Source organism: Fistularia commersonii, chromosome 34, assembly GCF_037954325.1.
Source record: "Fistularia commersonii isolate RoL2024-O1a breed Wild chromosome 34, RoL_Fcom_v1.0, whole genome shotgun sequence".
Taxonomy (NCBI): Eukaryota; Metazoa; Chordata; class Actinopteri; order Syngnathiformes; family Fistulariidae; genus Fistularia; species Fistularia commersonii.
In genome coordinates this window covers 9,247,672-9,273,501 of record NC_141317.1, presented here as the reverse complement: position 1 = coordinate 9,273,501, position 25,830 = coordinate 9,247,672, and the positions used below count along the sequence as shown (strand labels likewise).

The 25,830-nt window shown below is 43.9% G+C and overlaps 3 protein-coding genes across 7 annotated transcripts in view; 1 reads left to right on the top strand and 2 right to left on the bottom strand.

Annotated features, from left to right (window-relative positions):
• The first annotated feature begins 157 nt into the window (after positions 1 to 157).
• Positions 158 to 5,890, top strand: LOC147214523 (transcriptional regulator QRICH1-like). Of its 2 annotated transcripts, XM_086141309.1 has the most exons (12): positions 158 to 366; positions 1,071 to 1,360; positions 1,480 to 1,575; positions 1,660 to 1,800; positions 1,899 to 2,675; positions 2,757 to 2,934; positions 3,034 to 3,188; positions 3,301 to 3,415; positions 3,741 to 3,849; positions 4,023 to 4,171; positions 4,258 to 4,348; positions 4,646 to 5,890. In XM_086141309.1, exons 2-12 carry the CDS (start codon positions 1,106 to 1,108, stop codon positions 4,830 to 4,832), a joined length of 2,253 nt encoding a protein of 750 aa, XP_085997435.1. In that variant the 5' UTR covers positions 158 to 366; positions 1,071 to 1,105; the 3' UTR covers positions 4,833 to 5,890. The 2 variants fall into 2 exon arrangements, with proteins under 2 accessions (XP_085997435.1, XP_085997434.1); XM_086141308.1 differs by having other exon boundaries at positions 1,899 to 2,934.
• Positions 5,891 to 6,210: 320 nt separating this feature from the next.
• LOC147214522 (receptor-type tyrosine-protein phosphatase V-like) lies at positions 6,211 to 13,492 on the bottom strand. Of its 3 annotated transcripts, none has more exons than XM_086141311.1 (11): positions 13,358 to 13,492; positions 12,936 to 13,081; positions 10,344 to 10,443; positions 10,167 to 10,257; positions 10,004 to 10,080; positions 9,777 to 9,911; positions 8,181 to 8,303; positions 7,931 to 8,091; positions 7,719 to 7,854; positions 6,634 to 6,695; positions 6,211 to 6,563 (listed from the first exon to the last, which is right to left on the bottom strand). In XM_086141311.1, exons 2-11 carry the CDS (start codon positions 12,971 to 12,973, stop codon positions 6,335 to 6,337), a joined length of 1,152 nt encoding a protein of 383 aa, XP_085997437.1. In that variant the 5' UTR covers positions 12,974 to 13,081; positions 13,358 to 13,492; the 3' UTR covers positions 6,211 to 6,334. The 3 variants fall into 3 exon arrangements, with proteins under 3 accessions (XP_085997437.1, XP_085997438.1, XP_085997436.1); XM_086141312.1 differs by having other exon boundaries at positions 12,936 to 13,055; XM_086141310.1 differs by lacking the exon at positions 13,358 to 13,492 and having other exon boundaries at positions 12,936 to 13,351.
• Positions 13,493 to 23,744: 10,252 nt separating this feature from the next.
• The window catches only part of LOC147214521 (prickle-like protein 2), a 39,036-nt gene continuing 36,950 nt past the window's right edge, over positions 23,745 to 25,830 (bottom strand). For both annotated transcript variants that reach the window (XM_086141305.1, XM_086141307.1), the window contains one exon: positions 23,745 to 25,796. In XM_086141305.1, the coding sequence (XP_085997431.1) occupies positions 24,847 to 25,796 (950 nt within the window). In that variant the 3' untranslated portion in view covers positions 23,745 to 24,846. The remainder of the gene's footprint in view (positions 25,797 to 25,830) is intronic.

Genomic DNA, 25,830 nt, shown 5'->3' with positions numbered 1-25,830 from the left:
GGCTTTTAAGGTGGACCGGCATCTACCGACCCACGTCTTGCACTCTTTCCGAGCGCGGCCCCTTTAAGAGCATTGTCCCGTTCGTCAAATATCGCGATAACGCGGGATGGAAACACCGCGACAACAGGGCAGTTTTACACAGCGCCCGCTTATTGGTTTGGAGGCACTGTTGTAAGATGGCGCCCAGCGAAATATGACTGGTTGTGAAAAAAAGGAAAAAACTACAGCTTTTCTAATAAAAACCGCGTTACGAAAACAGCACCTCGGCAACGAAGGACAAACACTATACTTTATCCGTCCTAGCCGCTGGGAGAGGATAAGCTAATTTGTTGGGGGCCCAGGGCTCGATCCCGTTGAGGAAGAGAGGTAGGCAACCCGCCTGCTAACGTTAGCCCCTTAGCTTTGGTGACAACAGAATACATTTGATTTAGCATTCCCGATACGGAATGATCGCATCGGGTTATAATTATGTCCTTGTGGATGTTATCTCGTACGCAGTGCCGGTGTTGTCGCTCCTACGCGTGAGCTCCGTTGCTTTCTCCTGTGTAGTCGCACCTGGAATATTTGCAAACAACACGAGGCTAGTTAGCCGTGCAATTGGCTAACCTAGCTTGTTGTGTAATCAGCTGATACATTGGTTGATGTGATCCGCATGTACTTTGCTTTCGAGCGATAGGTAATAAACCCGTGGAAAACCTGCGCGGTTTCATTGTGCATCCCGTTCAATCACCGCTGCGATTACTGCGTCGGATTTGGAAAGTGACCGCGCTTTTGTCCCAGCTCGTACACACGCAGCAAGAATTAACCCTTTCGTATTACCATCTGTTTGAGTGGCCGGTAGACCTAGGCGTTGTTGTTCTGCATCAAAACAATCCAAATACTGCTGTGGTTTTAGCTAAGCATTCATGTTTTGATGTTTTAAGAGCTTGTGTTGATGTCTTCATAAAATAACGAATCAGCGTGGCGGCAGTATTGTTTGTATTTGACTCCTTCAATGTCATAAGGATGGAGCTAACACTGTCAAAGATGCAAAGTATGTCTTGGAACTCACTTCATTCACCCATTCTTAGATTCTCCCCTACTGAAAAGGACGGTGTTGGCCGAAATGAATAACTCCTTGGATGGCACAGGTTCCTATGAGGAGCTTGTGAGGCAGAAAGCCCGTAGCATCCCACAGCATCGCATGAAGGAGTTTCTGGAGTCATTGGCCAGCAAGGGACCAGATGCTCTGCAGGAGTTCAGCCAGCAAAGTGGGGACACCACAACCACCACCACAACAATGGTGTATCAACAAGAAGCAAACTGCATCTATACAGACAGTACTGAGGTGGCGGGGTCACTTTTGGAGCTCGCCTGTCCGGTAAGTTTGGCTTGGAATTTCCCCATTTCTTTTTCACTTGCTTTTATTTTTGGTAAAGAAACCACTTCTGCTTTTATACCACGAGGAATGAGTCTGAAGGTCATTGTGTTGCGATGCAGGTTCAGGTGCAAGTCCAGCCACAGCAGCAACAGATCCAAGAGTCAACATCTCAACAACAAACTGTTCAGCAGAGTTCAGAGCAACAGATAGTGCAGGTTTTGTTATTCTTTTTGTTTTGCATTCATCGTTTCCAGTTTAGCCTATTGGCTTCCAATTTTAATCGCTTTACTGTATTTCAGGTTCAGATCCAGGGCCAGCAGCAGGGTCAGATGCTGAGTCAGGTTCTTCAAGTGCCATCTAGCTCACATCAACAGCTACAAGGTGTGACTACTGCACAGCTGATTCAGCCTGGGGAGCTCACAGAGGAGCAGCACCAACAGGTCAAGAGCACACATACCACACATCTCAGAATCGTAAACAAACGACTTCAGAGTTTTCGATTTCAATAACGAATGACATTCTCCTTTCTGTATTGCAGCTGCAAGCCCAGTTGGTCGCTGCCGTGGCAGGAGGACAACAGATCCAAATTCAGACAGTAGGGGCCCTCTCTCCGACCCAGCAGCAGGACGGCACCGAGCGGAGGGTTCTGGGAACCACTGTTGCCACGTCCCAGGGAGCGGGTGTCCTTCAGCCGGCCAAGAAACGTAAAGTGGACATGCCCATCACTGTGTCTTATGCTCTGCCGGGTCAGCAAGTAGCCACGGTCTTGGCCATCCCGCAGGGACAAGGTCAGCAGCAGAGTTATGTATCCCTGAGGCCAGACCTCCTCACTGTTGACAGCTCCCACCTCTACAGCGCAACTGGCACGATCACCAGTCCCACAGGAGAGACCTGGACCATTCCCGTCTATTCCGCTCCCGCCGCCTCCGGAGGTCGGGAGCAAGTCACACATATTGCGATCCCCCAAGAGGCGTATGGAACAGTTCAGGTGGCCGGGGCAAACGCGACAACAATGACCACGATGCCAACACAGGTTACCGTTGAAAACGACAAGCTGAAAAACTCCAACAGCCAAAGTCAAACAGCGCAGGCTGTCTCCAGCATCACAAGCTCTGGAGGAATGGCGACCCAGGAGGAAGTTGTGCACACGCTGGCTGCAAACACGCTCTTCCCTGCGCAGCTCATGAACGGGAACATCCACATCCCAGTGGCCGTACAAGGATACTCCAACACGACGCAGTCGCTCATCTGGGACCCACAGCAGCAAGTGCTGCACACACAGGGCCTGACGGGACAGGACGCGCAGCAGCTCCAGGTAATGATAGTTTTTATCGGGCATCGCTGCATCTCCTGTTACGGATTGAGGCGAGATTTCGTGGGCTTGTGTTTCTTGCAGGCGCAGACGGTGGTAGCAGAGGTAGATGGTCAGGGCCAGCAGCAGGTGCAGGTGCAGGAGCTGCTGCTTCCCGCCACTCTCAAACCAGAGGAAGGGCTGGATGTATGGCGAGCTTGGGCTCAGCGGAAAAATGCAGAGCTGGACAAATCTGACAAAAACAGACTGGCCCCAATAGGCCGTAAGTGGATTAACGCATTTGTGGTTCCCCCCCCCCCATTTAATATCAGTTTTCTACCCGTATAGATGTCTGATGGATGTGTCTGTGTGTCCTTGGTAGGACGACAGGCGCTGCGTTTTCAGGAGGACTTGGTGTCCTGTGCAGTCGCCGAACTCTGCATGGGTCTGTCTATGATGACAACGGAGGCACGAGGCCTGGAGGGGGAAACTTACGAGGCTGATGTTCTGTACTATGTATTTCTGTGCATTCAAAAAGTAGGTTCAGTCTAAAAAGAACACCTAACAGCACATTTGGTGGTGCTGAATAGGACTTATTGGGCACTCTTTTTTTTTTTTTTTTTTTTCTTTCTTTTTCTTCCCCCGACAGTATCTCTTTGATAACGGCCGTGTGGACGACGTGTTCTCAGATCAGTACTACACTCGCTTTGCTCACAGTTTGCACCAGCTCCTGGAGCCCTGGACCCCGTCTATCCACCCCCTAGGTGAGAATTCAGTGCGTCATCAAACCTTGTAAGCGAAATTTCCTTCTGCGGCGTGTGTATTCTTTAACCACAATCATTTAAAGGCCAGTAAATATCAAGGAAAAAATTGGCTTAGCTCAGTGTGGAAAAGCTTAATATTGATATGAATTGCATGGCCGCTAAACATTAGCTGTGTGTGTCTATACGCAGTGGACTTGAAGCAGATATGAAAATGAAAGTCATCGTCACTCCAGTGGCAAAGAACGCTGAAGAAAATAACGTCCATTGTAGCTCCACCTTGGCATGAGCGTGACCATGACATTGTCTCTTTTGTCTACCTTACAAGGTTATATTATCCCCAGTCATGTGACAGAGGAGATGCTATGGGAATGTAAACAGCTGGGTGCTCATTCGCCCTCAACGCTGCTCACAACGCTGATGTTCTTCAACACAAAGTGAGCGCCGGCCCGCTTTCAACAAACTGCTGAAGCCCTGCATACATAGTTAATATACTGCCATGAACGTGCAGCTGCAATTGTTGTCTTCAAATCGGAAATAAAAAGCCTCTTTAAAATTACACTGAGACGACAGCCGAAACGATTCCAAAGCTGTTTTTCCATTTTAACAGGTATTTCCACCTGAAGACGGTAGATCAGCATCTAAAAGTAGCCTTTTCTAAGGTGCTCAGACACACCAGGAAAAGTCCCAACAACCCCAAAGACAAGAGCACCAGCATCCGGTACCTAAAGTCAACAGAGCGGTTCATAGGGCAGAAGGGTAAGCGCACAGGAAAAGATGATTTGGGCCCTAAACCTATCGTGCTTTGAGGAGGCAAATGTTCATAAATGTGTTATTTTATTCAGTAACTGATGACATGTACTCCGAGCAACTGGAGGACCCAGAAAACCCTCTACGCTGCCCGATCAAGCTCTACGATTTCTACCTCTTTAAATGGTAATTATTTGGTTATTTTTGTTTTATCAAATTTGACAGAGAATTACTTTGAAAACAAAGGCGACGGTCTATCTATGGATTTCTTGAGAAACTATTTTTTGAAAATAAACCCAGAGCAGCAGCCATTCTATGGATGATAATTGCCGTGCACAGACGCCTTACTCAGCATTTTTTTTTCCTTTTTTTTTTTTCTTTTTTCGGTTGCATATAAGCCTGCGCTGGAGCTAAATGTTCCTTAGTATTGGAAAATCCCTAGAAAATGATGTGCTTACGCTGTCCTCCCTGTTCGTTCGCCAGTCCGCAGAGCGCAAAAGGACGCAACGACACCTTCTACCTGACTCCCGAGCCAGTGGTGGCGCCGAACAGCCCCATCTGGTACTCCACCCAGCCAATCCCCAAGGAGCAGCTGGAGCAGATGCTCGCCCGAATCCTCGCTGTCCGTGAGATCCAGGAAGCCATGAACATGTCGGAGACTGTCCACTAGTCTGGCATGATAAAAAAAAAAAACTGACTCAACTTTCTCTTCACACGGCCTTCGATTGCTCATTATCTGTAGTTTTCTATCGGCTCGCACCCTCTTACGGTCTTCAAGGGTGGCATGTATATGTTTATATTATGTGTCAGCATATCTTATACACAGGGACTGTACATACAACCAATACAGATATAGTAACTATTTGTTATATTTGCTGAAATTTCTGAACCTACTCACACATTTTTGTTTCTCTTTGTTTGGCCAAAGGATGATTGGACCTGAAATCTTAATTTAAATGTTATTTTAACTGATGGGACTTTTTTTTTTTTTTTTTTTTTTTTAAACCAATAGTCTGGAACCGTTGTTGATATGCTATCTAGTTTTGTTTTAATCTGTAATATATTCCATATACATATATGTGTGTATATATATACATATATATATACACACACACACACATACATGTGTATGTATATTTTCACTTGGGTTGGCGTGCGCTCTGCTGCTTTTCATCGCCATCCTTTGTTCGATTCTCCGTTTTCCCCTCATCTGCCTTCGCCGCCGTTGGGTCTCACCGTGAATACCTCGGTGGTATGAAGACTGAAAACCGCTTATTTTTCAGTTGCAAATATTTGTTTTGCCCCCCCCCCCACCATCCTTGGTGGGACCACGGCGGATCATCACGTGGGAAAAGGACTCGAACGCTCCGTTCGACGAGCTCGGCAGCCCCGACACGTGGACGCAGGTTCCACCTCGGACTTACTTGCAATACGACGGTTTTCACTGCAGCCCGACCCACTCGTCACACGGCGGCGGCGGGCGACCGATGCACGGACGCCGCCGGAGCCTCCTCTCTTCAGTGAATCATGGAGCCCGCAATCTTCTGAAGGGGAATCGGTTGTATCATTCATGTTTATTACATGACAGCTGAAAAGACTGAGAAGTAGTTCATGTTCTATAATGTATTATACTCCTAGCTCCTTCGTGTACTGTAATTGGTCTCAGTCATCCAAGGAGAATGGCAGTGCCTGTGTGTTTTTTGAAACATGACCTTTTTTGTACAGCCACTAAACCATGTGTCTGCCTTTCTAGCAAGTCCGGTATAAACTCTGCACACGCGTAGCCTGCATTGTGTGATTATAAAACAATGCACAATGATTTTTTTTTTTTTCCCCCAATAACAACAACAACAAAAAAAAAGCTTAATAAAATTCATCTCGCAACATCGCTGACATCTGTACTGACAGCAAGCACGCTTGGGAGAAAATAATTAACCCTCACAGAAGCAGTAAGCTGTCTTTGCCTAAGGTTTAGAGCTGCATGCTGTTCGCCTTTTCTCACGCTCGTGACGGCGAATTTAAAAGCGAGGAACGGGTTTGACGTGAAAAATGAGTTGTCCGTAATCCTCTGGTGGCTGATGCATCGGCGTTTGTCCTGCGGCGGTCCAACCAGTTTGTGTCATCCAGCGCCTTTGTGTTGCTATTCCAGCTTTTTCTGGAAGACAAGGGAGTTCAGGAGGCGTGCTCGCCCGAGTTAAACGGCGACGAGGCCGGGAGCAGCCTCCTCAGAAGGTTCCCGGGATGCAAAAATTTCAGCATGGCGTTCTGCGGCGTGTCTGTCGGAGGATTCTGCCCGTGGTTGTGACGTCTCCTCCTGTCCTCGCGCTCCCCAGGTGCCGAGGAGCCGCGGTGCCGAACCCGGACCTCGGCGAAGTGCGAAGCGCCTTGAACTCGGGGCCTCCTGCGAGGAGAAGCCGTGCATTTTGATTATAAACCCACGTTGCGGGTAAGGTACTTGTGGATGTTCTCACCATGCTACGGTTCCTCCGCTGAGCCAGTACAGCAGGCACTGATGGATGAATATGTACTGTTCCTGAGCGAGGGGAAGAAAAAAAAATGCATTTATAATTTAACAATGAGCAATTACATGGAAGAAAAGCCATAAGTACCAGAACAGGAAACAAAACGTTGTGCTAGCCTGCTAAGCTAAACCGAATTTTACATTTTAGACCAGAGGAGTCAAACCCGTTTTCACCGTGTGTCATGGTAATAGTATAAATGTAACTACCCCCTTAATGATAAATAACTGAATTTATTGCTCATTCAAATCCCAAATTTTTCATATGCATTCCCGTCATTCTTGAAACAGCCTTCCATCTGCATCAGCTTTTATCTTCTTGGACATTTAGAGATGATTAGTATTTCTCAATTCCACATTGATGTGGATGCGCTGCGATCTAATGGCGGGACGCCGCCACTTTGTGGGTAACAGGATCGGAAATGTAGTTTATGGTCAATGCACGCGTTTGATTTATTTATTTTAAGACAATCAGATCTTTTTAAGACGTTCTCGCGCCACACTTGGCCCGCAGGCCTTGAGTTTGACACGTGTGTTTTAGAGCCTTAAAATATAGAAACACCATCAGGCGACATGTTGATGCGGCTGTCGCCTGCTATCAAGTGCAGAAAAACATCTTGACAAGGCTTCTGCACAACAATCCCTACTTATACACAAAATTATAATCATATACATGTACTTGCAAATACACATTTTACATATATTTTTACATACCTTTAACTTTATTTTCATTCATTTCTTTTGATCCTCACTGTTCTTTTTATCTTATCTTGATTATTTCTTTTTCTTTTTTTTTCTTTTTTTTATATCATTTTTTATTTTATTTTATTTTATTTTATTTTATTTTATTTATTTATTTATTTATTTATTTATTTATTTATCTATTTATTTTTTATATTTTATTTTTATTTTATATTATAGTTCTAGTTTGATTCTTCCCCACTTGACTCCGTAGCAGGAGTTGCTTTCAACGAAAAGCGATTTCCCCCCCGGGGGATCAATAAAGAATTGCGATTCTGATTCTTCTTGTTGACCGACCAGATTCTGGACCATCCACATCCGGTGCAGCCTCAGATCCTCCACGGCGGCTCGGACGTCGGGCTGGACGCCCCTCACGCACAGCTGCATCAGCCACAGCAGCGTCACGAACGTCCCCGAGCGCCCCACGCCTGCACTGGAATGCACCGCCAGCGGGAGGGGAGGGTCAAGGAGGACCGACGTGGAGGCGGGTCAAAGGTCGGACGTCGTACCTGCAGTGCACGACGGCCGGGCCCAGGCGTGGAAGGGCGCCCAGATGTTGCCGCACGTGCTCAGTGAAGGCGCACAACGAGCACGGCTCTCTCGGGACGCCCTGATCCGGCCAGGCGGGGTAGTAGTAGTGCGTTACTTCCCTGTGAGCCGCCGAGTCTCTCTGAAAAACAACAACAACGCAAAGCGCTTCCCTCGAATCAAACCCGGCTTTCCCACGCCGGGCGACGTGGAAAAGGATCTCGCACTCACGTGTCTGAGGTTAATGGCGGTGGAGACGTAATCCGGGCCTTGTTTCCGGCTCAGCGTGGTCACCTGGAACAGACCGTGAAGAACGCTTCCTGGCTTCTGAGGCCAGTACTTGTCACACAGCACCTGCACACAACAAGAACTAAGGTGGATTTATCCAAAGATGGACATCGGATGATTCATCGTCCGACGCTTGTCCTGCCCTCGGGGTCGCGGTGGGGATGCTGGAACCGATCCCAGCTCTCATCTGGCGAGAGACGAGGTACAACCTGGAGCACCGGTCGATGGCTGGGCCACATTCAAAGACACACAACATTCACTCACTCACTCATCGGGGCAATTTTCCCATTTTTTTTCTATTAACCTGCTGCATGTTTTTGCTCTGCGGGCCTATTTTAAGGGTCGGAAACGCGCGTCTCTTTGATCTCTCTGACGCGGCTCCTCGTGGCTTTTGAAAATAATTTTACTTTCATTTAATTTTTAATTTAATTTAAATGTTTTTTTGTTTTTTTTTCAAATTTTAAATTGATCATGGCGATCTTGCAATGGGTAGTGAACGGATGACAGCACAGAGAAATGGAGGACGGCATTTTCCGTTAAGTTTAGCTTTTTTATTTTAAATTTTTATAAATACAAGAAGGACTCAAATAGGCAATGAGTATTTTGCTAAAAAGGAACCTTCAACCCAACATCTTTTTTCAGAATTAAAAATGTTTTGTTGCATGCAGAATTGTCATTTAGTTTTCCCCGCAGTTGTTTATTGATTTAAAAAAATGCAACACATTTTTTTTAATCCAAAGAATAAAAAACAACTTTCACTTACAAGAATTTCCGGACTATAAGCCGCTACTTTTTTTTTCGCATGATTCACAGCTTCAACAACATTGCGGCTAATTTAATTTTTTTTTTTTTTGGGCTAACGAGCTTTACGCCGCCAAAACATTTAGCCTCGTCACATCGGACCGACGAAATGAGCGTGAAATTCTGAGGCCGTTCGATTCCGACACCGAAGAAGACGAATTTATGGATGGTTGGACTTTTCCTTGTCTTATTCACTATTCATCTTTTCCATCAGCCGTGTTACAGGCACCATTCAGAAACAAAGCATTTGCAGTATGTATTTGTGGATGTTACCGATATGTATTGAATTAAAATTAAAAAAAAATGTTCCTGTGTGAATATCTCATGTAACCATGTGGACACCTGCGGCTTATAGACAAGTGCAGCCCTTACATGTACACATATTTGTATTTATTTAGTTATTTTTACCCGGATCAGCTTATATTCAGGTGCACTCAAAAGTCCGGAAATTACGGTGATATTGTAATTGCCTAATATAAAGTGAAATCGTTTTATTCCTATTAAATACTGACAAAAGTTTCTATTATTTGGACCTCTGCGCCTCAAACCGCAGAAACATTTTCATGCTTAAAACTGATCCCTGGTACAAAAAAGGTTGGGGAGCGCCGGGAAAAGTCCCAGACTACGAACAAATGAATTAATTTTCAAAATTTTTCTGTGTATGTTCACTAAACTCACGTCTTATTATTTCAGAACACGCACACAGATCAACGTGCAAACTGAATACATCGCTCTCACGTTGTCCTTGTGCTTCAGCGCCGTCACCATGACGATTATCCTGACGTTTTGCTCCCACACCATCTTCCAGAAGTCGGCCGTGGTGCTTCTCAGGGGACCCTGGGTGCAGATGAAGTCCCGCTCCGACCCCCCGCCCTGGACGCAGACGCCAACAAATACGATCCCGGATGAGCGGCGGGACGGACGGGAAAAGCGGATTTGAATTAAGAGTGCGAAGGTCGTCTCACGGGGACAAAATTGGCGTTGATGTAGTCCGAATGTGGGTCGGCGTTCTGGACGGAGAGCCTCACTCGGCAGTGGTCGTCTGCAGCCGCACCAAGGGAGAACATCCGCGTTTGAGTATCGTTCCGCGGTAAACTCGGACACGCCGTCGGGGAAAAATCCACTCACACGGCAAAATGTAAGGGTATCTGTTCTTCTCCCGGTTGCCGTCGCTCTCGCCGGCTCGGACCGCCAGATCTTTGCCGACATCGTTGAGCTCCTTGGAAAAGACCAAGACGCCGTCAACGCTTCCAAATCCGAAGCGCCGCCGACCGAAAGGTGTCAGGCGTCTGGTCTCGAACTCACCTCAAACTCCTGCCTGAAGCCTTGGCAGTCGTAAGCGGCGAGCCGCTGGCATCGTGCGTGGAGCTCCTGCAGGATCTGCTCCCTGGAGACACTCTGAACCCTTCCAGAAAGACAAACACAGGTGTCAAACTCATTGTAGCTCAGGGGCCACTAGGAGGAAAAGCTATTCCCACGTGGGTCGGACGTGTAAAATCATGACATATTAAGCTTTGTTAATATACCTATTGATCAATTCACCCCTGAAACCTCGTATCTTTTAGCTTTGCAAGCCCAAATAAACTTGTTTTTTTGCCCCTGGAGTAGAAGCAGGGATGAATGCGCTTCCGAAGAGTATGATGGGGACGTTTGAGATTCATGGAATGTCAGCAAAGCGGCGGTGCTGATGTGAGCAGCACACCGTTCAGCCGCAGAGAAACCGCCCGGACGCTTCTATGTTTTGGCGAGGCAACGCTTTAAATCCCCAAGAGTTCAACGAACGCTGAAGGGTCACTCCTGGAACAGTCGCCTGTCAATCACAGGGCCGCATGGAGAGACACACAACCATTCACTCATTCATTCACACAAACAAAATACATTCATTCACATTATATGGAAACATACAAGCATTCACTCGCTCATTCTAGTGTCATATGAGACAAAAACATTCACTCTCATTCAGATGTTATGTATAAACAAAAACATTCACTCATTTATTCACATTATATGGAAACATACAAGCATTCATGCACTCATTCACACATCATATATAAACAAAAAAATTCATTCATTCATTCAAATGTCATATATGGATAAAAACATTTACTCTCATTCAGATGTTATATATAAACAAAAACATTCATTCATTCATTCAAATGTCATATATGGATAAAAACATTTACTCTCATTCAGATGTTATATATAAACAAAAACATTCACTCATTCATTCAAATGCCATCTAGCAACAAAAAACTTTCACTGTCATTTGCACATTACATAGAAACGTCCAAGCATTCACTCATTCATTCAAATGTACTGTGGACAAAAAACCTTCACTTTGATACATAAAGAGAATTTTTCTTTTCACTCTTTCATTCACTATTCATATATAAACAAAAACATTCATTCCTTCATTAATTCATTTAATCATTAAAACATCATATACAGACCAAAAATTGTCATTCATTCTTTCAAATGTTATATAGTGGCATACAAATATTCACTCAATCATTAAAATATCATATACAGACAAAAATCATTCACTCTCTCATTCACACATTATATATTAACAAAAACATTCACTTTTTCATTCAAACATCATGTAAAAACAAAAAATATCCACTCATTCATTCAAATGTCATATAGAGATGAAAAATATTAATTAATTTATTCATTCAAATGTTATATAGAGATGAAAAATATTCATTCATTCATTCATTCATAAAAATGTTATATGGGGCGTGCAAGTATCCATTCTCTCAATCAAACTTAAAAACATTCACTCATTCATTTAAATATCATAAAGAGACAAAAAACATTCACTCTCATGCACACGTATATAAACAAAAACATTCAGTCATTCATTCAAACATTGTATAGAGACAAAAATATCCACTCATTAATTCAAATGTCATATAGAGATGAAAAATTCATTCATTCATTCATTCATACATTCATACATTCATTCAAATGCTATATAGAGGCGTGCAAGTATTCACTCTCTCAGTCACACTTCATATATAAATGAAAAACATTCACTCTCATGCACACGTTTTATAGAAACATTCAGGCATTCACTCATTCACCCAAACATATAGGAACTATAAACTACTCACTCTCTCATACACATGTTAAATGGACACATACAAGCATTCACTCATTCATTCACACCTCATATAACGACCAAAAATGGATTCATTCTGTCATTCAAACATCATATAGAGACAACCTTTCACTCATTCATTCAAATGTCATATAGAGATGAAAAATATTCATTCATTTGTTCATTCAATCATTCATTCATTCATTCAAATGCTATCTAGAGGCGTGCAAGTATTCACTCTCTCATTCATACTTCATATATAAATGAAAAAAATTCACTCTTCCATTTAAATATCATACAGACATAAAACATTCACTCTCATGCACATGTTGTATATAAACAAAAACATTCACTCATTCATTCAAACATCATATAGAGACAAAAACTCTTCATTCTCATTCACATTTTATATAGAGATACACAATCTTTCACTCATTCAAATGTCACATATAGACAAAAAAAAATTCCTCTCATTCACCTAATAGAGGTGTTCAAGCATTCACTCATTCATTCACACAACATATAAAGACCACCTTTCACTCATTCATTCAAATGTCCCATGGACATAAAAACTATTCACTCTCTCATTCACAAGCATTCACTGAAACATCATATAGAGCTTTTAAAGGAATCATTCGAACATCATATAGACGCAAAAAACGCTTCTCTCTGTCTTTCACACGCCATCTCGATACAGACATTCAAGCGGCGTCTCGTTTATTCACAAGTTTGTGATCCTCCTGCAGATGTCGTCCTGCGTGAGGAACCCGGAGAACCCACGACCTCCTCCTCACCTCATGTCAATAGTTCCCGTCCACCTTGAACTCTGCATATGGAGTCGAACGTGTTCCTTCTTCTCCTCGGACGATTCAGCGGATCATCTCCGGGGTGAAGATACCGCCCGCCGCCGTTTCCTGCAAAAAAGAGGAGTGTTCCACTCCTGTAACGTGACACCGAGTAAATTAAACGCAGATCTGTGCGGATCAGCGAGGTCACCAGGAAGGTGGCGTCGGTCGGTGACCAAACAAAGGGAGAGTGACATTTTCCAAGTTGCGCCGAAGATCTCCTCATAGGTAACCAACCCCCTTCTGCACGGGACAATTAGCAACTGAACCGACCAGAAGGAAAAACCTGCTCGGACGAGTTCTGGAGTCAAAACAGCCGACGTGAGCGCCGACGACAACAGGTTTCGGAGGCGAGTTTGTTTCAGGCTCACCGTTCCACCAAAGAGCCTCAGGCTGGAATCGGACCGGAAAAAACAACGTTGGAAATCATGGCTGGTTTTAATAATCCCACTCTTTCTCTCTCTCTCACACACACACACACACACAAACACACACACACACTCTGGTCTCAGTTAAAGCAAGGAAGGAGTGTGAAGGGAGGAGACAGCGGGTGGAGGGAGGGAGTGTCCCTGGACTCAGGCCTTCCATCCTGCAGATGCAAACGCTTGCTTTCTTTACACGCTGGATGGGAAGTAAATGTAACAAACTCATGGAGGGAAAAAGAAAATAAAATCTGAAATCTGACTTTATTTCATATTTGAGTGAAATTGGAAAGCCAATGTAGGAAAAAAAATCGACAAAAGCTTTGCTTGTTTTATTTGTTATTGTTATATAATGTCATATACTAAAATGTCATAAAATATGATACATTCTTGTCTTGTATTATATCCCCATGCATTTTATTTTATTTTATTTTATCTAATTTTAATACATGGCATTATATGCAATGTATGAGATAACATTATATAATATGACATTGAATCATATGGCATGATTTGACATTGTATGAGATTTCATTTTTTGACATTATATTATATGACATTATATGACATTGTAGGAGATTACAAAATACTACATTATATACGACATTATATTGTATGACGTATTATATGACATTTAATTACATTATATTATATGACAGTGTATGAGAACATTTTATGACATTATATTATATGACATAATATCACATTATATTATATTACATTATCTGACATTGCATGAGATAACATTATTTTACATTATATAATATGACAATATATTTGATTACATCATATTATATTACATTATATGACATTGTTTGAGATAACATTATAGGACAATTTAATATATGATATCATATGACATTATATTATATGACATTGTATGAAATAACATTTTGTGACATATGGGATAACATTATACTATATATCACAATATGATATTTTATGACATTATATCATTATATAACAGGACATTTTAAGACATTATATTAAATCATTATATAATTATATATTATATTAGATGACATTCTATGACATTATTTTTTATGACATTATATGACATTGTAAGATAACATTATTACATTACATCATTACATATTAGACGACATTATATGATACTGTATGAGATAACATTATAGGACATATTATATGACATTTTATAACTTATTATATGCCATTATATGAGATATTATATGACATTGTATGAGATAACAGTACATAACATGACATTACATTGTATAACATCATATGACATTGTAAGAGATATCATCATATGACATATCACAGGACATTTTTATTATGTTATATTATATGACATTATATTAGATGAAATTATATCTTATTACATGATATAACATTTTTTGGGATAACATTATATGGTATTATAAGACATTACATTATATGACATTTTGCAACATTATATTACATTACATTATATGAAATTGTATGAGGTTACATTATATGACATTATATAAGATGACATATGACAGCATTTGAGATAACATGACATTACTTTATATGACATTATATTATATGACATTATATTGGATGACATAATATGACAAATAACATGATATGGCATTATATTATATGCCATTGTATGACATATTTAATGACATGATATGCCATTGTATGAGATAACATTATATGACATTATACTATGTATTTTATGACATTATATTAGATGACATCATATGTCATTATAATACACCGTAATACACTGTATGAGAAAATATTATGACATTGTATGAGATAACATTATGACATAATATTAGATGACAATTAGATGACATCATTTTCTATCATATAACATCCTATTATTTATCATTCTAATATTTGCAACCTATTTCTTTAGCCCTCCCTCCTCCTTTTCCGTCTTGAACGTGTGCCACGGCCAGCTTTGTCTGCGGGTCCGTCAGGTCGAAGTCGCCTTGTTGTATTTACTCTCGCTGCGACTCCTGCTTGCGACACGCCTGTCGGAGGATTTTCTCAAGGAGCCTTTAATCCAGTCAGTGTGGCGAACAAATCCGCCGCTGCCGAAATGTTAATAAGCAGGTGTTTCCGCCGGATCTCGTTTGAGCCGAGAAGCGGCGGCGTTAAACACAGAGGAGGGCCGGGGTCACGTCCCGACCCCTGGACCGGTTGAGTCATGGTTGCAATTTGGAACGGCGAGGCCCCGTTGCCATGGTTTCCCATCCAGATTGCGGAGTCAGTCTCTGACGTTATCATCCAAAAACTGAACTTCCTTGTCGCCGATACGAAAGAGAGGCTCCACGCAGAAAAGGTGGAATCAAACCTTCTTGCTTTGAGGTGCAACCGCCAACATTATACCAGATTGATTCTTAGTCACAATTAATAAAACATATACTCCTCAATTTTCATAAATTCCCCCGCCAAGCGCAGTACCGCTCATGATATATTTATTATATAAATGCAGAGCGAGCTTACTTACAATTTGCATTTTATTTCATTATCATCATTATTATTATTATCATTATTATTATTATTATTATTATTATTATTATTATTATTATTATTATTATTATAATGCAGAGCGAGCTTTCTTACAATTTGCATTTCATTATTATTATTGTTATTATCATTATTATTATTATTATTATTGTGTAATTTTATTAATTTATTTTATTTATTTATTTTGTTAAATGGTTTTTATTTATATATCTTTTCTCATTTTTATTTATTTATTTGTGTTATTTATTTTATTTTAGATTATATCATTTTATTTATTATTATCGTTTCTTTTATTAAATGTTATTTTACTTCACTATATTTTATTTTTTTTACATTTGCATTTATTTATTAGTATTAACTCATTTTATCTTATTTCATTTCATTTTACTTTATTTAGTTTTTACATTTTTATTTACTGATTATTAATATTTCATATTATTTATTTTAAAATGTAATTCATTAATTCACTATTTGATTCATTATATTCTTTAATGTTCACAATTTGATGCCCCCCACGTACGAATAAAGTTTTTTCTCGATTCTGATTCTAATGGGACTCTTCATGCAAGCCCTCCTCTTGTCCACAGAGAGGCAGCAGAGGTGAGCAAAGCTCTCGTGCACCTCAGTTCCTCTGTTGGAATTTGATCCTGGTGGTAGCTGCTGGTTGGTAGGCGGTCACACTCTTGTTAGCAACAAACCGGGGTTACATAATGCCGAACGTGCTTTTTCTGGATCCACTAGATGGATTATGTCACCTCTGAACACGCAGATGATAGTAGTGGAGGCCGTTATCCGGCGGAGGGCGTGGAACTTCACATTTGTCGGACACAAAACCGTCCGCTCGCCGCAAACGGCGAGGCCTTCGGTCGCCATCACCATTCCATCCTGGAGGTTCTTGCGGCGACTCAAAGGGTGCATACGTGGTGTGTCGCTTTCAAAAAACGCTCCGTGTTTTTATCTCCTCTGGCACACAAGCGCTGTATCTGCGTGCACACACTGCAGCACTGTGGAGGTGTGCGTTTGTGTATGTGTGAGTGCAGAACAGGTTTTTTTTTTGTGTGTGTGTGTGTGCCTGAGTGATGGTGTGATGATGGTGACTCATCCCTGATTTGTGTGTATATATGAGGGAGAGAGTGAATATCTTGCTGTATGTAATGAGCTATAACCGAGCTCGCCCAGCCCGGAAGAATGCTTTCCAACACTGCAAGTAATATTTCCTAATTATCAGCAGACGGTGATTAAAGTTCTGCGATTGATCACTTTGAAACCGCGGTGGAGACGAAGGAGGAGACGACCAGAACCGAGCAGAGAGAACGAGGAAGTCGGTGATGTAGTTGACCTCGGTGGGTCTCGGGTCCTCCTTGCCGAAGGTCCAGGGAGCTCCAATTCCATTTATTTATTTTTATTTTATTTTATTATTCTTATTTTTCTTATGGTCTTATTTTATTATTTTGGTATATTATTTTTAATTATTTATTTTCAATGTCATTTATTTATTTGTATTATTTTATTTAATTTTATTTTTTATTATTATTTCGTTTATTCAATTTTATTTTACTTCACTTTCTTTTATTTATTTATTTACATTTGTATTCATTAATTTGTATTATTTTATTTTTTTCGTTTTATTTTGTCCAGGGAGCTCCAATTCCATTTATTTTATTTTATTTTATTTTATTTTATTTTATTTTATTTTATTTTATTTTATTTTATTTTATTTTATGATCATTATTTTTATTATTGTGTTCTTTTTTTATTTTGTTATATTATTTTTATTGATTTATTTTCAATTTAATTTATTCGTATTATTTTATTCGATTTTATTTTTTATTATTATTTCTTTTATTCAATTTTATTTCATTTCACTTGATTTTATTTTATTTATTTATTTACATTTTTATTCGTTAATTTGTATTATTTTATTTTTTTTTGTTTTATTTTGTCCAGGGAGCTCCAATTCCATTTATTTTATTTTATCTTTTATTTTATTATTCTTATTTTTATCATTGTGTTCTTTTATTACTTTGTTGTATTATTTTTATTTATTTATTTTCAATTTCATTTATTTGTATTATTTTATTTAATTTTATTTCTTATTATTATTTCCTTTATTTAATTCTAATTTACTTCACTTTATTTTATTCTATTTTTGTATTCACATTTTTATTTATTAATTTGTATTATTTTATTCTGTTTGTTTTATTTTGTCCAGGGAGCTCAGCTGACGCTCACGAGCCTCTCCGTCGGCTTCAAATGTCGCCTTCTTTGCGGGACCGACAGCGTTTTTGTCCGCCGGTCCGTTACGGTAACGTGTAAGAGCTTCACGACAGCTTTGCGCTCCTCTGAAGAACCCCAGGTTTGAACGGCACCTGCAGGATACGGCCTCCAGGCTTTTGCATGTGGTGTTCCTGCAAGCCCACGGTTGGAGATACACGCTTTCTGAGAAGTTACTTCACAACAAAACAGATGTGAATACGAGTTTCTATACCAGACTGTCTTGGAAAATTACAATATTGTGATAAAGTTCTTTATCTTCTGTGATGCAATTAAAAAAGACAAAATTACTTTTTCATGATATTCTGATATTTTGAGATAGGATTTTTGAGTTTTCTCAAGATGTAGGCCATAATCAGCGGTATTAAAATAATAAAATACTTGCAATATTTCGGTTTATTTGTAATGATCCAGAATGTATACCATTTTTGTTTTTGTAATTGCATTACAGAGGATACAGAACTTTATCACCATATTCCAATTTTCTGAGACAGTCCTGTATGACGTGAACGGCAGGGTGAACGGTTGCGCGTCTCTACATGCAGCTCTGTGATTGGTCCAGGGCGTATTGCCTCTCGTCCAATCACAGCCGGGATCGGCTCCGGCAGCCCCGCGACCCTGAACGCAGCATAAACTCTTTCCATGAGCATCACGCCGGTATGCAAGTGCTTCTGAATCTCTACCCGTGCACCGTTTCCTTGTGATGTAATGCTGCAGCGGCGGAATCGGGCGTCTTTTGGCGGCGTGATGTTTCACGCCCGCCCGTCTCCCACTTGTGGAGGTTCAGCTTTTGGAATTTCTCTCTGCGATCGTCGGATCCCGTTGGCAGCTGATGTAATGGAGGGCAGGTTGCAGCCCCCTCCCCTCCCCTCCCCTCCCCTCCCCTCCCCTCGCATAAAAACCAGCAGGCTCTCGCTCGGCAGACTGCTGCAGTGGGCAGCCTTGAGAAAGAAAAGGTAGACGCGCCGCAGCAGAGCCCGGACGAAAACCGGGCTTCCGGAGCGGACGATGGCGTTCGGAGGTGGAAAAACACCCGCGTTGGTCGAAAAGATGATTCTCAAGTCAAATGAACGCATCGGGATCGGAGAGGGGAGAAGGTCGGAGGAGGTGTTGAGGAAGACCAGAGAGGGGGGGTTATGGATGCAATGAAGGAGGACAGGAAGTTGACGTGGGAGAAGGGGAAGCGGAGGCAGGTGATTGGCTGCGGGTCGGACGGAGGCGTGCGATTGGCTGAAGGGAGCGGCCCGAAGGAGGAGAGGAAGCGGAGGACGTCGGGATTCAGATGGAAAGGAGAACCGGGGCGATTAATCAGGAAGTTCCGTCGCAGCCGTCCGTTATTATTTACCATCGTTCATCGTTAGACGCTGATGAATCCAAATGGCTGGCAGAAGTTTCTCCCGCTTCCGGCGTCGGTTCAGAACCTCGGCTCGCCGCCGCCTTCTGATGTTAAGCTAAGTTATGACTCAATTTGCCCGCGTGCTCGCTTGATCATTCGGCGGGATATTATTCGGCAGGATATGTAGCCAGTGAGCCGCGAGATCCTGTTTGGGCATTAACATTCATGAGGTGATTTCTGCGCTGATGAATTACGGCCGGGGCCGACGAGGCCCATCCATTTGTACAATCAGGGGGACTGTGATTTATAAATTAATGTTCCCTGTTACGTTCAAGGGGGAGTAAAAGGGGGGGTTGTACCGTTCCCAGTTGTGTGAAAAGACCCTTCGACTCATTTCGAGGCCTTCGAAAAGCCTCCGGATGTCGGACGATCCGGGCTGACGGATTACGACGAGCGAGCGAGCGCTCGCGTCCCGCCGTTTGGATCCCGCGGTTGTTAAAGCGCCGTCCGTCCGGTCGAACCCGCGGGGGATCCGCTAACGTTGGCGGATCACCGGCCTCATTGCGGAGAGCCGACATGTGGTTCTTCACTTAAGTCATCGTTTGGTCATTAGCGGCTCAGTCATCGTCCGTGTTTTAGCGCCCGTGTTTCCAGCCAACTGTCTGATTAATTCCGTCCAACTGCTTTTTTCTTTTTTTCTTTTCTCCCCCAACGTTGGCGTTTGCAGGTTCCTCAGAGCGTCAGGAACCGAAGCGGGGAGCGAGATCACAGGGAGGCAAGAGAAGACCCAAGGATTCAGCAATGGTGCAGGGAGAGAGAACCCTTCGGAGCCGTCCGTCAGCAGAGGGAGGATCTTGGGAATGAACATGTGAGCGCAGGAAAGAACCAGAGGGAAGATGCTTGAGGTGGAAATGGATTGATTGGTTCATGAGCTATGCTGATTATCCTGGAGCCTATCCCTGCTTTGGCCACTGCACCCTGGACCAATCACAGACCTCCATATAGACATGTGCCCATTAGCATAACATCCCCCCCCCTTACACTCAGTTTCTGCAGATCAACTCTTTCACTTCCACAACAAGCAACCATTATCTAGATCCGCCCAAAAACCTGGCAGTTATTTTCGTAAATTCCCCTCAGGTCATTAGAGCTGAAGAAGCCTCTGGGATGAGAGGCTGAGATGTCTTCAGGTGAGGAAATTCAAGTCCGGTTGCCAGGACGAGAAGATTTCGACAAGGATTCGCCATGACCTGGTTGACTGGGAACCTCCGCAACATTCACTCATTCACACATCTGGACAAAGCAGGGTCTCCACTGAACCTCCAGCATGTGTTTGGGCCGTTGGAGGAACCCTGAGGAACCCCACGCAGACATGGGGAGAACATGGAGGCTCCACACAGAAAGACCCCCTGTGGGAATCCAACCAGGGACCTTCTCGACGCCCCGATTTCCCTCAATTCTGGCCTCGTGTTGTTTTGTTGTGAAGTGACCTCTAAAAAAGGGGGTATCTTGAACCGTGGGCTGCAGGAACACCACCGTGGGTTCTTCAGCCTGGAGGCCGTATCCTGCAGCTGCCCTTGAAACCTCAGGTTCTTCAGAGGAGCACAATTAAAGGTTCTGGTCCCGGTTCTTGTCTTCCATAGACCTTACGCTGGTCTTCTGGTCACATACAACCATTCACCCTCGCGCGGCCTGTTGTCGAGCAAGACACTGAACCCCTAGCAGCTCAGTCGCTGCCTTCTGCTCATGGTTCATCCAGGATGAACAGAATGTGACAATAATGGTCTTTCTAATAAGGAACTTCAACCGTTCACCCTCTCATTCACATGTCTGGACAGTGTAGGATCTCCAATAAACCTCCTGCATGTCCACAAGCCCCATGTGGGAATCCAGCCATGGACTTCCATGCTGTGATACGGGAACGCTAACTGCTAACTGCTAACCGCTAACTGCTAACCGCTACTTTCGCTGTCTTAAATAAACAGTTTTGTTGTGTTTGTCTTCTCCCTCCTGCTCCTGGTCTGCAGGGTCCTCCCCCACTTCCACCCTCCCTTCGACGTCGTTGTTTGTATTTTCCCTTTTTTCCCGGCTCACCTGTCTCGCAGGAGGCGGCGCCACGTGCGCTAATGCCATCTTCAATGTGACAGAAGCCACGCGAGACTCGGCTTGTCGGTCGCGAGCTCGTGCGCGCGTGTGTGAGAAGTGCGTGTGTTTGTGTTTCCGCCCACTTGAGAGCCAACATGGCCTCCTTTTCATATCTCCATGGTTTCAGGGTGTTAGCGGCGCTGCAAGAGAGGCAGGTCGGCGACGGCAACTTATGCGGAAAACTCCCGTGAACATTCTGCGGGCCGACGCATCCACGATTTGCTAATCCATTCGTCGGAAATTGGAAAATGATGACTTGTCGGTCAGCTGGCGCGTCATTCCCACTTTCGGTGTTTCTCTTCCCACTTTTCCTCTCTACTTCATCCCTCCGTGGCCTTTTGGTTCTGCATCTTCAGTGGAACCATGTCTGCGTGTTGACGCATCTTACAGATGCGCTGCAGCAACCGCGAGATGAAGATAGCATTAGCAAAGGACGGTCCGGTCCACCGCAGGAGAACCTTATGAGGCCTGTGCACGCACCGTGATATGCATGATTATGACAATAGTTTTATTATGATGGGACGTGAAGACGATTGATCAGGTTTCAATGTTTTCATTCATTATCTGTATCGCTTATCCTGCAGTGAAGGTCAGGAGTGCTGGAGCTCCCAGATGTCATTTGGCGAGAGGTCACCCTGGATCCTGTCAGTCACAGCACCACCGATGGGAAAAACAATCATTCGGCCTCTCATTCACGTGTCTGGACATCTTATGGGTCACATCTTGCATGTGTTTGGACAGTGCGAGGAACCCGGAGAACCTGGAGGAACCCAACGCAGACATGAATACATCATCTCGATGGGGATTCTTGCAGGAGGTGAAGGATAGGAGTAAAGATTGATCTCTGTGATGTTGCCAATAATCACTTATCCATAGAAAAACCAACAACATTGTGTGTATCAGCTGATAAATATCAAATGAACAACTAATGTTGGTTTATACATACTTAAATGTCACTTACATCTTCTTCTTTTCCTTCGGGCTGGTCCCTTCTGGGGTTGCCACGGCCAATCATCTACCACCAGCTGACCCATGGCCAATAATCTACCACCAGCTGACCCATGGCCAATCATCTGCCTCGAGCGAACCCGTGACCAATCACCTGCCTCCAGCTGACCCACAGCTAATCATCTGCCTGCAGCTAACCCTCTCCTCTCCATCGCCTCACGCCCTCTTTCACTTTGTCCATAAATAGATGTGATACATGTCATGTTACCATGGGGGAAACCAAAGAGGGAGATTTACGGATGGAGGGTAAGAGGACAGGAAGTTAGCCGGTGATGGAGAGGAGAGGGTTAAACGGAGGCAGGTGATTGGCTGCAGCGGCCCCTGAAGGGAGCAGCCAAAAAGAAAGGAAGAAGAAGAAAGACAAGAAAAAGAAGACACAGATACGTATCTTTAACAAATTTCCTCATGTGCCATTCAGCTGCTGGCAGCATCAGGCTCCGCAGGAGCTCTCTGAGGAGTAGAAGGTCCCATCTGGGATAAACCGACCCTGATGACGTTCAGGTGACATCAGCGGGATTATTCCTGCTTGGACACCGTGACCTCTTGTTAGCGGTATAACACCCGCGTTTCAGGGGGGGGGATTCGGAATGATGGATGTTGTCGGCACGCAGAGTAACCAGCATGCGACACAGGGTCATCCGAAACCCGGGGTGTGGATTCCGAATAAGTTGTTAAAATCTATCGGGAGGCTTTTTAGAATTCCAGATAAGACAGGCTGAATCGACGGGTAGAGCTAGCGTCCCTCCAATCGGAGGGTTAGCCGTTCGAGCTACGACCGCTTCTGTTAGCATACCAAAGTGTCCCGGGGCAAAGCGCTGAACCCCGAGTTGCTCCTGACGGTACTGTCGGCCACCGCCGATCATCTGGCCAACATCCACCACGCCGTCATTGTGTGTGTGAAGGACATTTCCAAAGATGATCCGCGACTGCACTCGGGCACGATGGCGCCCGCAGAAGGTGGACCTTGGGGCGACTTCATTCCTGGACCGCAGACTTCTCCGTCCTTGCATGGAGCCGTGGACCCGCCGCGCACAGAAACGGCGATATTCGGCGGCGCATCGCCAACAAGCCGTTAACTCGATATGAGATACCAACGTCTGGCTGTTCATTGAAGTACACTTTATTTTCAGGATGAGACAACAACAACAAATGGACATGCAGGTCTGCCTATCTCTACATCATGTTATACAAATGATGATTCTTTAGTTACAAAATATATAAATATTTAAGACCATATGTACATGACATTTACATTACTATATCGATTACTCTATGAGGTTTAGTACTTTATATACATTTAACAGTTATTATTCTTTAATATTATTATCATCATTTTAATCATTATTTGCATTAATATTATTGTTATCGAGATTATTTTATCCTTACTCGTCTATAGGTGACTCTCCACGAAAACAAAGCATGTTGCAGAAGAGAAAACGGGACCATACCTGACGTTACTGTGCCTGAATGGTCAAGGAGCAGAGGCTGGCCAGCACTTGGTCCTTGGAGAAGCATGGAGAGTCGGCCGTGTGGAGCACAATGTTCAACAGACTATTTTGTACAAGGTGATAAACAGGGCTAGCACGACTATACTATATTCCAGCAGCATTTGGATTCCACCGAGGTAAACGATAACACAGCTTGGAATCTAGCGCGTAGCTTTCGCTCTCCCGGCGCCACTCCTGGTTTGTCCACGTGGAGTAGCTCGTAGCTCGGATCTCCGAGCGGTTATCCTCCGCCCTTTTTCAAATGGTATGGGAATCGTTCAGGCTTCCCGTAACACTAATGCACACACAGACACGCACAGAAATCATGTTAATTACCTTGACCAAAGGTATATTTAGCAGTCAAATTCGCCGCCGCTCTCCGGTACCGTCGGCAGATTCCATATTCATCACCGTAAACATTTCTGTTGTGTAAGCCAGCTGAGCTTCCTCTCATGATTAGATCATTCTGTGTAGGTGTGCACAAACACTACCGCAGTTGTGTAAGCTCACAAGCACAATAAATAGGCCTTTTTGTCTCTTCAACCCCGACACACTCACACACACACACACACACACACACACACTATTAACTTTCAGTGTCAGATGTATCTCTAGCTCCATCCCACTCTCTGTTTTGCTTATCTTTTCCTTTTTACTGTATACCACTCTCACTCTCTCATCACCCTCTTTCCTATCTTTCAACTCCTTTTCCTGGCTGTCTATGATATTATGCAGTTTTTGCTCTTCCTCCTCTGGCGAGAGTGCAGCTGGCCATGAATTGGTCCGTGAAGAGGTCCGTGATGGCCACCTATCCCAGAGGGACTGTAGCGATGGCGCAGCTCCTCATTGTTGATGTAGCACAGCTGCACAGGTCGAGGGATTGGTTCTCCGAGGAAATAAGCCTCGTCCCCCTCGGATTCGGATGAAGACGAGCAGCTGGAGCACCACGGGTCAGCGGCTTCCATGTACCCATCGCCCCAGCACGGCCCACCCAGCCCAACAGGCTGCCAGCCTGCATTTTGCAAAGTGAGATCAGAAGTGGTGCGGGGACACGGCCGGTGGGGCTGCTGTCGGTACCCGCCTGGCTCCAGACCAAACAATTCCCGAGCTGCGTGATTGGAGGGCAGGCGATCGTAATCCTCCTGGACGCGGTGATACGGCAGCTCCACCACTTGCGCCGGCCGGTCCGCCACGAGGTGCAGGGCGTTGTCGGAGCGAGAGCGACGGGAGCGTCTGTGGTGGCGGCCGCCGCGATGCTGCCCGTTACCGTGATGGTGTTTGCGGCGTCTCGGTTGAGGCTGTTGTTTCTGGGATACGGGTTCCGGCACATTCATGCGTCGGCGGGGCATCCGGTCACTCATGGGAGCCATACGCAAGTTGCCGCTGCTGCCCATGACTCCGACGCGACCTTTGCTGTCGAAACCCAGCGGCTGTGGGCCGTCCCAGTACTGCAGCGGGTAGCCCACTCTCAGCGGAGCATACATGTTGTTGTTGTTGTTGTAGGGGCGGGAGGAGGACAGTGACTCTGTGCTGTGAAATTGTACTGAAGAGCTAAGGGTTCCCATGTTGCTCTTTTCAGACACATTCACGCCAGAGTCTTTGCTCAAGTCAGGCATGGAGAACCTGGACAAGTGCTCCTGCCGCTTACTGACCCCGTCCAGCGAGTTACCTGTAGGGAGCAGATCGCTGGTTACACCTTCATG

Excerpts from the sequence above, each read along its gene's own strand:
- LOC147214523 (XM_086141308.1), top strand. The coding sequence starts at position 1,106 with ATGAATAACTCCTTGGATGGCACAGGTTCCTATGAGGAGCTTGTGAGG. Across the intron at positions 1,801-1,898 it reads CAGAGGAGCAGCACCAACAG|CTGCAAGCCCAGTTGGTCGC; the intron begins GTCAAGAGCACA and ends TCTGTATTGCAG. Across the intron at positions 4,349-4,645 it reads GATTTCTACCTCTTTAAATG|TCCGCAGAGCGCAAAAGGAC; the intron begins GTAATTATTTGG and ends TTCGTTCGCCAG.
- LOC147214522 (XM_086141311.1), bottom strand. The coding sequence starts at position 12,973 with ATGCAGAGTTCAAGGTGGACGGGAACTATTGACATGAG. Across the intron at positions 10,081-10,166 it reads ATACCCTTACATTTTGCCGT|ACGACCACTGCCGAGTGAGG; the intron begins GTGAGTGGATTT and ends GTGCGGCTGCAG. Across the intron at positions 6,696-7,718 it reads TGTGGATGGTCCAGAATCTG|GAACAGTACATATTCATCCA; the intron begins GTCGGTCAACAA and ends CCCCTCGCTCAG.